This window comes from Paroedura picta, chromosome 1 (assembly GCF_049243985.1).
Source record: "Paroedura picta isolate Pp20150507F chromosome 1, Ppicta_v3.0, whole genome shotgun sequence".
In the NCBI taxonomy this organism is placed as follows: domain Eukaryota; kingdom Metazoa; phylum Chordata; class Lepidosauria; order Squamata; family Gekkonidae; genus Paroedura; species Paroedura picta.
This window is the reverse complement of record NC_135369.1, coordinates 85,616,267-85,631,639: the sequence shown is the minus strand read 5'-3', so window position 1 is coordinate 85,631,639 and position 15,373 is coordinate 85,616,267. Positions and strand designations below refer to the sequence as shown.

At 41.3% G+C, this 15,373-nt stretch overlaps 1 protein-coding gene across 5 annotated transcripts in view; it reads right to left on the bottom strand.

The window, feature by feature from the left end:
* SIPA1L2 (signal induced proliferation associated 1 like 2) overlaps positions 1-15,373 on the bottom strand; it is a 112,306-nt gene that overhangs the window by 77,746 nt on the left and 19,187 nt on the right. For 4 of the 5 annotated variants that reach the window (XM_077346284.1, XM_077346260.1, XM_077346268.1 and 1 more), the window contains exon 2: positions 2,677-4,360. In XM_077346284.1, coding sequence (XP_077202399.1) covers positions 2,677-4,138 — 1,462 coding nt within the window. In that variant the 5' untranslated portion in view covers positions 4,139-4,360. Of the gene's footprint in view, positions 1-2,676; positions 4,361-15,373 lie in introns of those variants that run through there. The other variant, XM_077346293.1, reaches the window with a different exon arrangement.

Here is a 15,373-nt window from a genome sequence, read left to right as displayed (position 1 = left end):
GAGCAGGGTGGCTGTCGTGGTATGTGCGAGGTGGGCCTTCTGTGTGAGGAGGCCAGGTAGAGGGTGGAATGGCTGTGGAGTGTGACTGGAATAGATTCCCCATCCTTACCCAGCCGCGAGGAAGAGCATCACAGCCACAGCTGAGCACAGTTGGCCAGCTCCTGGCTTCTCCGGTGGCCAGGAGGGCAGGGTGACCAGCATGAAGGGGGTAGACAGATAGCCAGAGCTGAACAATGACCTTCTGATGGCTCCTATTGTAGGAGGAGGGTGAGGAAAGAAATTCTGAGCCCTCCCACTCAGAACCAATCAGAGATCTGACATGTTATCAGAAGCATGGTAAGCTTTATATAGGTTATGATGATATTGTTTATCCTGATCAACGACTGTAATAAATAAATGCACTAACTAGAATCATTTGGCAACTGAACCTGCCAAAGTGACATTCAAGCAAACTAGAGAACTTCAAAGAGAAGGAACAAACTCTACAGCAGCAAGAGATTCAAAGCATAGCCATATGGTGATTGCAAGCACTGTATGAACACCTGCATTCAAGGTACAAATTGTGCAAACTAAAGAAATTGTGCCCTCATTAAGCTGATTATGGCCAATCAGAGAAAAGGGTTAGGGGGTTCAACCATGACTCTAAGAAGGAAAGAGGCTGTCAGAACAAAGTACCACTTAGTTTACTCGCTCTCAAAGTACAGAGTTGGGAATTGGAGGAGAGGCCTTCAGGAAGGCCAGCTGCTCACTCCTCTAGGGGAGCAGACATGAACTCTTGCATACTTAGGAGTGACTGAGCCCCACATTCTCTTTCCTGAACCTCAGCAGATCAGTCTCCAATGCCTTGTAGGGCTTGGCAAGATAATCCCTCATCATTGCCTCCCCTTATCTTTCCACATGCATCTCATGTTTCCACTGCTTCCATGGTCTCCCTGATGGCCACGGACCACAAGGCCTGCCCTGCAGTGGAAAAGGGAGTTCAAGAGCCAGGACAGAGACAGTTCTGCATAACTTCTGCTTTGTCTGCCATACCTGCAAATCCTTAACATATTAGGAGTAGTTGCCTTCAGATCATGGGATCATTGCTTTGAAGGGCAATGTTACTTTTGATGTGAATTGTCACCAGCCTCTCCTTTGCAGACTTGTACTAAACTTGTACCTCTGAAACAACTTGTGCATCACCCATCCCTGAGTCAGCAACAGATTCCATTTTCCTTTGTAGCACATTCACCAAGGGAATGACCTGGCCCAGGCTTGGTGTGACAGTGAAGTCCTTAAAAAGTTTAAGGACAAACACCATTTTGATAAGAGTCAGTCACTAATTCAGCAATACCATTCAGCAATACCATCCATCACTGAGTGTTGGCCTCCAAGGCCACTTTTTGCAAGGCATTATTCTGCTCTACCAGATGCTCAGATATGGCATACATGGAATTCCTACATTCCATGAGACACATAAAAATACACTCAAGCCCAGAGATGACTTCTAAAAGAGTAGCATAATGAAGGATAAATATTTTAATTTTAGGGCTCCAAGAGATATATTTAGATACTTTTTATTAGTGTGGGAGCCTCTCCATTCATATTTTTACCACTTTATAGACCCCATTACATCACATGAGTGCATTTAAATATTAGACCACTGAAGAAGATCCCAAGGTGGGTTGAAACACATTAGGTTATTTGGTCATTTATCCATGTGTTGAAATATTTTGGATTTCTGCAACAAAGCATGATATACATCGCCGGCCGTGGTAATCTGTATGCTGAGGTGGCGGCCATCTTTCTCCGCTGCCGGTGCATAGCTGGGGTGCTTAATGGGGCTGCTGGCAGCCGCTGCTCATGGCTCCCGGGGTCTTGAAGTTGGAGCGGTGTGTCTCGCTCCCTGCCGCCTTCTTGCCGGTGGCAGCCACGGCAGCTCCGTTGTGGCAGTGGCAGCTGGTTTACAGCGTGTGCATCGGCTCCTGGTTGCCAGCCCAGGCAGTTGGGTAGAGCGGTGGGGCGGTGTAGAAGGGTGAGCAGTGGCAGCCTGGTGCATCTATGGCCAGGCTGCTGAAGAGGTGAGCGGACAGTCAGGGAGGGCAGGAGCTGTAGGAGCTGGCAATTGGGCCAGATTGACACTCAGACACCCTGGACATGCTCTACCCTAGGGGCAGTTTGCAAAATATATAGTGGAACCATGGATAAGGATAGCATTGATACCTTCTTCACAAGGATTGCTAAATTATTGGGGCCAGAATGGAAATTAAATCTACCCTGGCGGTAGTAATAAAGCGTTTGTCAATTGTTGTTAAACATAAATATAGAAGAGTTAATACCTGCCCTATCAGTGTAAGCCATTGAAAGTCACTGGGCTATAAGAACTGATTCATTAAAGAAAGTTGGAGGGGTGACAGATTTCAGTACTAACCCCATTGCACACTATTGTGCCTTCCTAGGTAGAGAAACACAATCCACAGAAGATTATAATTATTCAAACTAAATAGCTAGATCAGTTGGGGCATTCATCACACTTAGGATAACTTCTATGTTGACAACTTCAAAACAGCTACAAAAGGCACCCTCTTCAGAAGGCATTTTGCATCTGACATTTCACTTCCCACTGAGTTATCCAAACGGTTGATAACTTTTCTGAAATCTTCAACAATGAAAAGAATTGTAGAAAGTTTCTCTTACCTTTTCCATAGAAGAACTTTCTGTAGTAATATGCACCAAGATCAATATGTTCGATGATATACCGTTTTACTTTCTCCCTGTGAATTGGCTGATTCTCTCTAGGTACTTCCAATACAGAAACACCAGCATTTGTGCAGTGAGAACTTAGGGAAGACTCAAAGGAGCAACTTTCACCGGAAGAAAAAGATGTTGAGTTTGCCCTAGAGAGCGCAATCCTCCTGTCACCTTCCCCACCAGTTTCATTCCGGAAATAAGAACAACTGAGTACTAGGTCATTACTTTTTCCATCACCTTCATCAGCATCTAGATTCTCTTTTGAATTGAGATCCTCTTTACTTCCCAAAGGAGATTCACAGCTTCCAATCTGGCCTGTTGCCACTGGAATTTGTGATGCAGCTGAAGCTCCAGTGGTTATATTTTTTCTTTTCCCCACATTTATCCTAGTAACCATTGCTTCATTAATGTTAAACAAAATGCTCTGAACATCATAATGTGCAAAACATTTCTGACAATTCCAAGGATGAATATTCTTCTCCAGTCCCTTATCCTCTAATTCAGACTGGAGTTTAAGAGTTTCATGTTCACTCTTAGCAGTTCTCAGTTTTCTAAAAAGAGATGTTTCTACAGATTCAGACTTCAACCGCCATTTGAAAGGTTTGTCCCGATCTCTACCAATAAGTAGGGCACTATCCATGTAGTCCAGCCCAGAAATTCTGACAAATTCTCCTCTGGAAATCTGTGCTGCAGCATGGAGACTTGGAGAAACTGCTGTGCCACAGTGAAAAAATTCAGAAAATCCAAATGGCATATGTGTTTTATGTTCAAAATTTTCTACTCTGTAGCCTCGGAGCATTGCAAAAAAATTCTCTCCGGACAAGCCTTGTCGGTCAATTGATGAAGTGCTTCCATATTCCCTATGAAGCGATGCTCCTGTATTTGGGTTGACAGCATTCTGATCAAGTACATCCTCAGTATCAATATCACTGATTGTAACGTCACTGTTGCTTCTCTGCCTAATTGGGTGCAGTCCTCTATGTGGAGAATGGACAAAAATGTCTCCTAATGTATACTTGGACTCCGCAAACTCTAAATCAAGATGTTCTTCTTGTTGCCCATCACTCTGGTCACCATTTATTGATCCAACACTTTCATAACTGGTTTGAGGTCTACTATCCCATGTAGCTTTGCTTAGTTCCTTGACACAATCTTTTTTAGGTGGCCATTCAGATACTCTGGCTCGGACACCCATTTTAGGCATAGCTGGGGTACCATTCGCAGGACTGTTATTTTCACCTTTGCTAGGTGCACTCAAAGGAACAGGAGGGCCCATGTTAGCATTCAGAGCTTTAAATTTTCTGGCAAAGTAGTCATCAGACTGCATATTTCTTGCAGATTCCTTGAATTTTGAGGAGACTCTGCTGAGTCTGAGCTTTTCTTCCTGTGAAGACTTCTGATCACTCATATCCACATAGTAAAAGAAGAGCACCAACCTTTATGTTCAAAACAAGTGTGGCTGATGGGACATTTCGATTAACTAAAATGACAGAAAACAATCCCAATATATATTTATAAAAATCTTTCAGGTTGCTGTTCCATGAGATATTCTGTTGGATGCCATTTCTGACTATTTTATATCCTTAGATAAAAAACAAGGCTGATATCCATTCACTTTTATTCCATGAATCTGTGTACCAAAAGAGAGAGAATAAAACTGTCAGCAACCTCCGATATGTATAATATATTAAATATAAAGTCTAAAAGGAGTCTACAATACAGTTATTGTCATGGCAGTAAACACAAGAACATTTCCAAACCAATATAATGCACACATTTTAAAATTATTGAAACCTATAAATAAATTTTATTTCCACAAACTGCAATATACATTGGTTCTTTTTTAGTTATGGTAGGCTGTAATCTGACAGGAACTCAGATGTTGAGCTGTACAATAAAATAATGTACAAATGTTGATTATTTATTATAGTGCACAATTAAAAACAGAATAAAAACTTCATTAAAACTATACATAACTAACGGCACATAAGACCAAAAGCGTTTTGACTCTACTGGGTCTTCCTCAGTGATCAGAATTGGGATAATACACTCTATATAAAATATTTATATTAAACTCATCATAAAGTATAGCTAAGTGGTTGAATGGGATAAATAAATAAATATGGAAAATATATAAATATTGAAAAATATCAGAATGAGCATGATTAAAAAGGAGAGTCTAATATGTAAATCATTCAAACATGAGAGGTGACTTACTGTAAATTATGGCTCCAATTAATATATTTAAATTTTAGACTTTTTGGAGACCACCTCCTATGACATATGCCTAGGGTCACCACTCTGTGAAAATAATAAAAATAAGAGACTTCTTTTGAAAAATTAAAGAGTAAAATTGCCCATATTACCAATAGGATATCCCCATACATACCTTCGCTATTATATAATTCTGTGCTGAGAGTGTATCTCATAGAATCATAGAATCATAGAGTTGGAAGGGGCCATATAGGCCATCTAGTCCAACCCACTGGTAAACGCAGGATTAGCCCTAAGCATCCTAAAGCATCCAAGAAAAGTGTATATCCAACCTTTGCTTGAAGACTTCCAGTGAGGGGGCGCTCACCACCTCCTTAGGCAGCCTATTCCACTGCTGAACTACTCTGACTGTGAAAAACTTTTTCCTGATATCTAGCCTATATCGTTGTACTTGAAGTTTAAACCCATTACTGCGTGTCCTCTCCTCTGCAGCCAGCAGAAACAGCATCCTGCCCTCCTCCAAGTGACAACCTTTCAAATACTTAAAGAGGGCTATCATGTCCCCTCTCAACCTCCTTTGCTCCAGGCTGAACATTCCCAAGTCCCTCAACCTATCTTCATAGGGCTTGGTCCCTTGGCCCCAGATCATCTTCGTCACTCTCCTCTGTACCCTTTCAATTTTATCTACGTCCTTCTTGAAGTGAGGCCTCCAGAACTGCACACAGTACTCCAGGAGTGGTCTGACCAGTGCCGTATACAATGGGACTATGACATCTTGTGATTTTGATGTGATGCCTCTGTTGATACAGCCCAAAATGGCATTTGCCTTTTTTACCGCTGCATCACACTGCCTGCTCATGTTTAGTTTACAATCCACAAGTACCCCAAGGTCTCGTTCACACACAGTGCTACCTAGAAGCGTATCCCCCATCCAGTAGGCATGCATTTCATTTTTCTGACCCAGATGCAGAACTTTACACTTATCTTTATTAAATTGCATCTTGTTCTCATTTGCCCATTTTTCCATTGTGTTCAGATCTCGTTGAACTCTGTCTCTATCTTCCGGAGTATTTGCCAGTTCTCCCAATTTGGTGTCATCTGCAAACTTGATGAGTAGTCCCTCCACCCCATTAATAAATATGTTAAAAAGTACCGGGCCGAGCACCGAGCCCTGAGGTACCCCGCTACTCACCTCTCTCCAGTCTGATGAAACACCATTGACAACAACTCTTTGAGTGCGGTTCTCTAACCAATTCCCTATCCACCTAACTATCTGAAAATCCAGATTGCAGTCCTTCAACTTATCCATCAGAACATCATGGGGAACCTTGTCAAAAGCTTTACTAAAATCCAAGTAAATGACATCAACCGAATTTCCCCGATCCAGCAAACCTGTTACTTGGTCAAAAAAAGAAACTAGGTTGGTCTGGCAGGACCTGTTGGAGACAAATCCATGCTGACTTCCTTGGATCACCAAATTGTCCTCCAGATGTTTGCAGATCGCTCCCTTTAATATCTGCTCCATTATCTTCCCCACAACAGAGGTCAGACTCACTGGTCTGTAGTTTCCTGGGTCGTCCTTCCTCCCTTTTTTGAAGATCGGAATAACGTTTGCTCTTTTCCAGTCCTCCGGGACATCTCCAGTCCTTAAAGAGGTTCCGAAGATGATGGACAAGGGCTGTGCAAGTTCTCTGGAAAGTTCTTTGAGTACTCTCGGGTGCATTTCATCTGGACCAGGGGATTTGAACTCATCCAGTGCAGCTAAATGCCTCTCGACAACCTCTCTATCCATGTTAACCTGCCACCCAGAGACTATCCTTTGGATACAGCCATCTCTAGATGTGCCTAAACACTTTGACCTGTGGGAAAAAACTGATGTAAAATAGGCACTGAGCCTTTCTGCTTTCTCTGCATCTTTCGTTAGAGTTTGTCCATCTGCACCCAACAGTGGGCCTATTGCCTCCTTGACTTTACGTTTGCTCCTCACATAACTGAAAAATCTTTTCTTGTTACAATGGGCTTCCCTGGCCAATCTTAGCTCACTCTCAGCTTTGGCCTTTCTGATGATTGATCTACAGTGCCTAGTAACCTGTAGGTACTCTTCTTTAGAGCTCTGTCCTTCCCTCCATTTCCTGAACATTTTCCTTTTCTTTCTTAGTTCCTCTTGAAGTTCTCTTGAAGTTCTCTGTTCATCCAAATAGGCTTCTTAGAGCTCCTGCAGTGTTTTCGTATTTCTGGAATAGTCATTGATTGAGCATGCAATAGCTCTTGTTTGAGTAGCACCCACCCTTCACATGTTCCCTTCCCTTCCAGCATTCTCGTCCATGGTATGACACTCATCATGTCTCTGAGTTTATTAAAGTTTGCCCTACGAAAATCCAACATCCGCGTCTGGCTACAAGCTTCCTTGGCTTCCCATCTCAAAAGGAATTCTATGAGGACATGGTCACTTCCCCCTAGGGTCCCCACCTCCTTCACCTCATCCACCAACTCTTGCCTGTTGTGCATGTGCATCAGAAAAAAAACTATATCATTGTATTGAGGAGGAAAGTATTTGTCGATCTGTAAGGCTGATTTAATCCTGCCGTTGTTGCATTAGCAAGTTTCTGTGGACTGGCCTTGAAGTCCAGCAACAAAATGTGTGTGTGTGTAGGGGAGTAGTCCATGAACATCTGGAGGACCACAGGTTGACTACCCCTGTCATAGTGAACCTCTCCCCAGGACTGTATTTACAAGCACCATCCTCCTTCATCATTCACACTGAACTTTCGTTTTTTGTCTGTCTGTATCTCTGAACCCCGAACAAAGGAACAGCTCCCCTTTTTAGATCTCCCTCCCATGTGGACTGATAGGGCATTGGCCAATCTGGGAACTAGGAGCTAGAGTTCAAGCCTGCCAGAAGCAGGACAGTCAACTGAGGGATGTTAACACATCAAAGAGATGGCATGTTTTTCCCTTTGGGTTGTAAACGATGCTCTCTACTCATCAAAGTGCATCTTTCCCATGCTGTGCCAGTCTTTGGGATGCCATCTACCCTGTCCATCACCATAACTGTCACATTATCGCTGCCATCTGCCCCTCATCTCACAAAGCACCTTTTAAGCAACGGCAGCAATCTACAAAAAAAAACCAAAAATCACTTGAGTGAGAAATATGCCAAAGAATAAAATAATACTATACATAAGTTTTTAAAAAGTTTTATATTTGTTAATTGTACTTAATTGTTGAAATTTTAAAAAATTACAATACTATTTTTGTGTTCTATGAGAAATTTTGTTGCTCTATATAGAACCCCCCCCCCCCAGTCAATGGTGTCCCTCTTGAGCAATCTTAAAATCTGGTCACCTTATCCTACTATCACATCTACTGTACCCACCCACCCCCATTGTTGGAGTCCCTGACCCCAATGGGCCCTCCCTGTGTTCATCACCACTTCTGCATAATATTTGAAAACTTCATTTCCAGTGCACGTTCTATGTGAGGTGCCATATGACACCCCCCCCCCAAAAGTAGATTCAGAGTGATCCATGCATCTCTTGCAAACTGAACAACCATCATTTCTAGTTCTACAGAATGTCAATTTAGCTTCATTAGAGATTGTTGTGCAACATGCCAAAATTGATATAGGCATCTCCAAAGCAATCGGTGACATGTGTCTGAATATGATTCACTCAGCACTTCATGGTTTTGGCTACTGTAGATGGGATGGTGTTTGCTGCTGTTCCACTGTTCAATTTAAAAGAGAACGATAGGCCTATTACTGCTACTGTGCCATGCATTAAAATAAACACTGTCCTTCAAAAGCTGTTGATTGGGCATACAATTCATAAATAGCATGCTCATGCCCTGTTTCTAACTTTGCATTGTTTTCCTCCCTCTTGGACTTTTGCAAATTCCTTCAGGAAAAATCATTTATAACAAATTACTCCAAACAATACACACTGCCTGAGGTAGTGGCAGTTCCACATATATTACAAATATGTTTGTTCTTGCTGCGGCAGTCATTTGTGTGGGAAAATCAGCAGACAAAATGGAGTTATAGGTCATGTATCCTATGTGCTAGGCCGATAAAAACCCAAGGACAAATTTCCCCTGAATGCAAGACTCAGCAATAGGTTTATCAGGGAAGTGGCAGATGTTTCTAGTTAACAGTTGTAGTTTTCCAAAATCCTGCTCACTACTGAGATGCATTATCTAGAAGCTGTAATGTTCCTTTTGAGCATGCACAGTATCAACTTTGTATGGGGCTATGTATCATCCTTGCCCAGGAGTGGTTTAAAGATTTCCAGGATCCTAGCAGAATACAATTATGGGGGGAGCAGCCAGACTGGAGGTGAAAGCCCCCCCACAAGTGTAAAGGGGTATCATTCCGAGTGCCCTTAAAGAGGGAAAAGGGGAAAGAGAGGTTACAGCCCTGATCCAAAGGGGGAAGGCATTGCACAGGGCCACTGGAAGTGCAGGACATGTAGCATGTGCTACATGAATAAACAAGTCCTGTCCTTACCTTTATAAATCCTATGTTCTTTGTTTTTGGAAAGCCTCAAGGTGGGATAAGATGCTCTTGTGATCCATCAGAATAAACTAGTTCAAAGGACTCACTCTCAGTCTGTTGTTGTCGATCTCCCAGCTGAAAAGCCCTATTGGCTCTAGGCTTCATGGCCATCTGATGGCTGATTCTGTGAAGGCTGAGGGGGGTGGCAGGTTGCAGTGGATGAGTGATGGTGTTGTGAGAGTTTGCAAAGTGCAGGGGGTTGGACTGGATGACCCATGAAGTCCCTTCCAACTGTATGATTCTAGGACTGCCTTCCCTAATACAGCCCTTCTGTGGGGATATCTTGACCACCGGATCTCTGAATCAGCCAACTGCAACCTTCTGATAAGCATAGTTGCCAGCTTCCAGGTGGTGGCTGGAGATCTGGGATTTCAACTGATCTCCATGTGACAGATCAGTTCACCTGTGAAAAAATGCCCAACAACAAAAGCAGAAAAGTTGTTTCATGTACAAAACCAGCATGACAGGAAACAAATAGATATTTTAAGATAATAGATATTGTAAGATACATGACGGTAGAAGAACGATGCTGGCTAAAGCAATATGCTGAAACTGCCTCTATGCAGGGCAATAGTCTGATGGTCAATCTAGACATATTTTTTCATTCATCTGCACCAGTAATGTCCTAAGTGCAGTGTGAATACAAAAAAGTAAATGTCCATAGCTTCAAATGTTCTTATCACAGTTCTTTAAGATTGTTTAGAGACTTAGTGCAAAAGACTCCTGGTGGGGCTAGACAGGGAATGAAAACATAGTTTGCTTATTTTGTGCCAATGTTTCCATTTAGCTTAAAACACTGGCATCATCTGAAACCTGAATTTTTTCAGAAAGCATCAGAATTGTTAAGCCCTGCTGCTGCCTGGCATTTGATCCGTATCTGGTTGCCGCAATATTTCCCATTACCACAACGAAGTCTTTAATCAGTTTTATCCCCTTATCTTGCTGCAGATCTGTGCTACTATACAAGTCAACCATGGACGGGAAGCTAGGAATTCCCGGAGGTTTCTTTTTCTATTTTGGCTTGTCAATCAATGTCACATGGCGTCAACGCCCTTGGAATATTAATTTTTAAAAAACTGGACCAAATTTGTGTTGTAATGCAAAACTGCCACAATACTCATGATTTAAAGAGGCTGGAGCTTTTGGCACATACATTCTTCTCCCAAATTTCAATTTTTGTATGTTGTGATGTCAGCTGCACCCCACACACCAATCTTCTGCTGGGAGCATGCAGTATGCACCATAACTGACAACAAACACTGCATCACCATTATACATCTGTAGTAATGTTATGCCACTACTACATAAATGAACTACCATCCTGCAGACCAGGGGTTTAGATTGTTGCCAACTGCGGAATACCCAAAATTCTGGGAGAGACCTGCACAGATGTGAAGATTCTGGAGAGCCTCAGCCTTCACAGAATCATGCATACTAAACCTATTTCTTAGCCACCCTATCCCTGCCTGGGGACAACAGACATGGTAAACAACATTAAAGATATTCTCCCAAGAGGGATGGTTGATATAGTGTAAGGACTGTCCTTGTTCAGTGCCGTGGCGAGCCCAAGGTCACCCAGCTGGCTGCATGTGGGGGAGCGCGGAATTGAACCCGGCATGCCACACTCCTAACCACTACAGCAAACTGGCTTTTATGTTTCCAAGCATCCCTGTCATGACTTGTACCACAATGTTCCCCATGGCAAAAAAAGGACTGCACATTTTCCCACATTCCCTTGGCGCAGGGTAACTGACAGCCAGAATTGCAACAGCCTTGGAACAACCACGGACCAGCATCAACATCATGAGGAAATGGGAATTTGTTGCAGACCAGACAAGTGCTGAGCCACAGCAAATCCCACATGCAGAAAAGGTCTCATGGGAAGCCCCACACTTAACAGAGCAGTTCTTGAATCCAACAAGGTATTAGGAGAAGGGGAACAATTTTATTTTACATGCTATGTAATAATTTGAATAGTTCCAATTTTGACAAGAAATGAACTCATATCATTTGAAAAGATAAATCCTTCCATATTTACAAAATGCTTCCTGTATATCTCTTGCTGCTTCTTATACCTGGCTGCCATCAATAACCCTTCTCACTTCCTTCAAATTCCACCATTTCACCATGGTTTCACCATTTCTGAGAAACCTGAGATATAACCCCAAAGATCCCTTCCACAAATGAGACTATATGAGTGTGTATGTATTATACAATTGGAATGAACACATATTCGTCCTCTATTATCCTCCCTTTCAGGACCTAGACAAGCAGCATTATTAGGTTCCATAATGTCTTTAACCATTCCTGTTTAAAAGGAACTACGTTGCAGTTTCTAATGAGTTGGTTCAGGTCATATATTGACACTACACTCATCAGGGAGTGTAGCTTCACATTATGGTCACAAGGCCTTTCAACACCAGTGGATTTCTGCAAATTGACCATTACTTCGTATATGCAGCAGCCAATTGACTGAAACAAGATATGGGTGCCTATATATTATTATTGCTTATAATTGTATCTAGTCTAGTATCTAGTATTATTTATAATTGTAAATGTGGTGTGTAAGAGTCTGATCCAGCCCTTCCATCTCACTTGCCATCAGAACATGCAGCCCTCTAATTCTGGAACCCTGAGTGCAACAAGAGACTTGACATCATACTCACGCCCTATAATATTGTTTATCTCTCAGATCATTTCACCAATTGTTTCACCTGTTATTCAGAAATATATTCTTTTTTTTTTTAAAGGTAGGGGGGAAATTGGGGAGGACTAACCTTAACATTTTTGTAGCTACAATTCTAAAAACACTTTTCCGGAAGTCACTCAAATTGATTCAATGTATCTCAGTGTTACAAAACAATATGCTTCAAGCTGGATGCATGAGTGTTTGTAAAGGTTATTACTAAATTAAACATAAACAAAAATACCACTGCCAAAGGATCAAACTGAAAGTCCATGGAAAATATAGTCAGAATGCACAGAATAATCCTATACATGCCCTTTCTTTAAGATAATTGTTAAATTATTATGCAGGGCAGAATAAAAATCTGCACTGTGCACAGTTGGAACTGTAAATGACCTTGATCTGGCTGTTCAAGCATTACACTGCTTTTGTTGGATATAAAGGAGGTAGAATAACTCTCCAACTGCTACAGGTTGTGATGAAAATACACAGTCAGCAGCTGCTCAGCTACTGCTACTTTCTCAAAACAAATGAATGCTAAAAACATACTGACCCCCATCCATTAAAGATGTTATTTTAAAAACATCTGCTATTAAGAGAAATTAATCCCTATAATTCTTAGACTGCTGGTATACATTTTGCATCAGCAGCAAATTTTCAAGTGCCTCACTGTCTTAGAAATACTTGTAGTTACATGCATATTAAAAATTTTATATTTAACTTTTCCCTTTCAAAAATGCTCTTCAAGGTAATATCCCTCACAGCTCTCTGCAAAGCAAAATCATATGCATATCACGTTGCCTTCCTACTGAAAATATTTTTATTTTTATAAGAATACACAGAAAAGAAAAGAAATGGATTTTAGTTACAGTGTATCCCCATCTCTCAACCTCCCACAGTCACTTTTTCTTACTCCAGGCTTCATTTGGCGAGATAATCCAGATGGAAGCTCCACTGCTCCTGGAATTCTTCCCTTGGTTTTTTGTTGAATATAGATGCAAGTTTTGCCATTTTCACTAAATCAGCAAGTTTATCCAGCCATAGATCAATAGTTGGTATCTCCTGAGATTTCCAGTTCTTAGCTAAAACTAGTCTTGCCACTATCATGGCATGAAAAATAATATTCAGGCATTTGAGGGAAGTAATTGTTGGCACAAACTTAACAACATATTGTTAAGTTTTCATAGAAAATATTAACCATATCTTCTAAAACAGCATGTACCTTTACTCAAAATCTGTACACTTTCCCACATCTCCACCACATGTGGAACAAGGAGCCCATTTTTTCATGATATTTCCAACACATGTTAAAGGTAAAGGTAAAGGTATCCCCTGTACAAGCACCGAGTCATGTCTGACCCTTGGGGTGACGCCCTCTAGCGTTTTCATGGCAGACTCAATACGGGGTGGTTTGCCAGTGCCTTCCCCAGTCATTACCAACACATGTTATCTTCTTTTAATATCTGACTGTTAGTTTAGGCCAGGGATAGTCAAACTGCAGCCCTCCAGATATCTATGGGCTACAATTCCCATGAGACCCTGCCAGTGAACACTTTGGTAGGGGCTCATGGGAATTGTAGTCCATGGACATCTGGAGGGCTGCAGTTTGACTACCCCTGGTTTAGGCACTTTAACCCATATACGTTCCCATGTTTCAAGTATAACATTAGTACCAATATTCTGCATCCATTTAATCATACAGCTCTTAACCTGTTCTGATTCAGTTTCATATCTTAATAAAAGTTTGTATTTTGGCCTTGCAGATGTGGTTTAGCTAGCATTAAAATATTCTCAGAATCTGGGAGCGGAGCCCCCATCTCCACCTGCCTGGTGAACTCTGAGTTAAATCTAGAAATTGATTAAACTCTAACAACTGTATTTCCAATCCTTCTTTCTTTACAGTTTGAATGTATTTAAGTTCTCCTGTCTTAGATAATATATCCTTGTATTTTAAAGCAGGTTATCCTCTTCTGTTGAGATCTTGTAAAGTAGGCTTCAACTGGAGATTTCATCAATGAAGGCGAGGAAGAAAGTCTGTCTTTGTATCTACGCCAAGTGTTCATCAAACCAGATGGCCATAGATAGAGATTCGTTTTTTTCTTCCCCTTCTGCTTCAGCAAGGGCCAAAGAATATTGTGAAATCCTTCCCCCAGGCCTGCCTTCTCCATGATTAAGTCTCTAGCCACTGGTTCCATTATCCAATCTGCCAGCGCAACAAGCATGGCAGCATGTAAATAAAGCTTTAAGTTGGGTACAGCTTCACCACCTCTTTTCTTTTCATTTTGTTAAATTTTGAAGGCAATCCTTTGTCTCTTGTCTCTTATAATCCCAAATAAACCTATTTAATTTTGTTTGCCATTTATATAACGTCTTGTCTTTAATTGATAGTTAGTACTTGAAATAAAAAATTTAACTTGGGTAGAATGTTCATTTTGACTGCAGCAATACACACAGACCAAGAAAGTTTTAACCTGGCCAACCTTGTCAAATCTTGTTGCACCTGATTCCACAACTTTCCATAATTATTCACCAAAAGATCTAAAGGGCCGTCTCCTAAATATACTCTAAGATAGTTTACCATCTTTGGATTAACTTCACACTCAGAGCTATTTTTAATTCATTGTGCATCTGGGTCTGATGTCCCAATCAGGATAATTTTGGTCTTAGCTCTACTGAACTTGTCACCTGAGTACAGACCAAATTCCTTCAGCAAATTGAACAGCACTGAAGTATATGTCAATGGGTTGGCCAGAACACAAACAATGTCATCAGCATAGCTTTTTAATTTGAATTCTTATCCTTCAACTTTTAGACCAGTATCCTCTGCTTATATCTAAACCACTAGCATTTCCAGTACCAAATTGAACAGCAATGGTGACAGAGGGCAGCCTTTTCTAGTACCATTCTTTTGAATAATGTCTTTAGTCAACGTGCCTTTTATCAAAATTCTAGCTTCTTGGGCAGAGTATATATCAAGCTCAAAAAAGTCTCTCCACAGCCCAGAGAATCTAGTCATGCACATTAAGTTTCACTGAACATTGTCAAATGCTTTCTCAGCATCTAGAAAAAGAAATGCTGTCTGCAACTGCTGATTTCAGGCAAAATCCACACTGTGGGTAATGGAATATCTGATGTTGTGTTAATTTGCAAGAATTCTCAAAGGCCAGCTTCACAGTTTTGAAGAATATAAT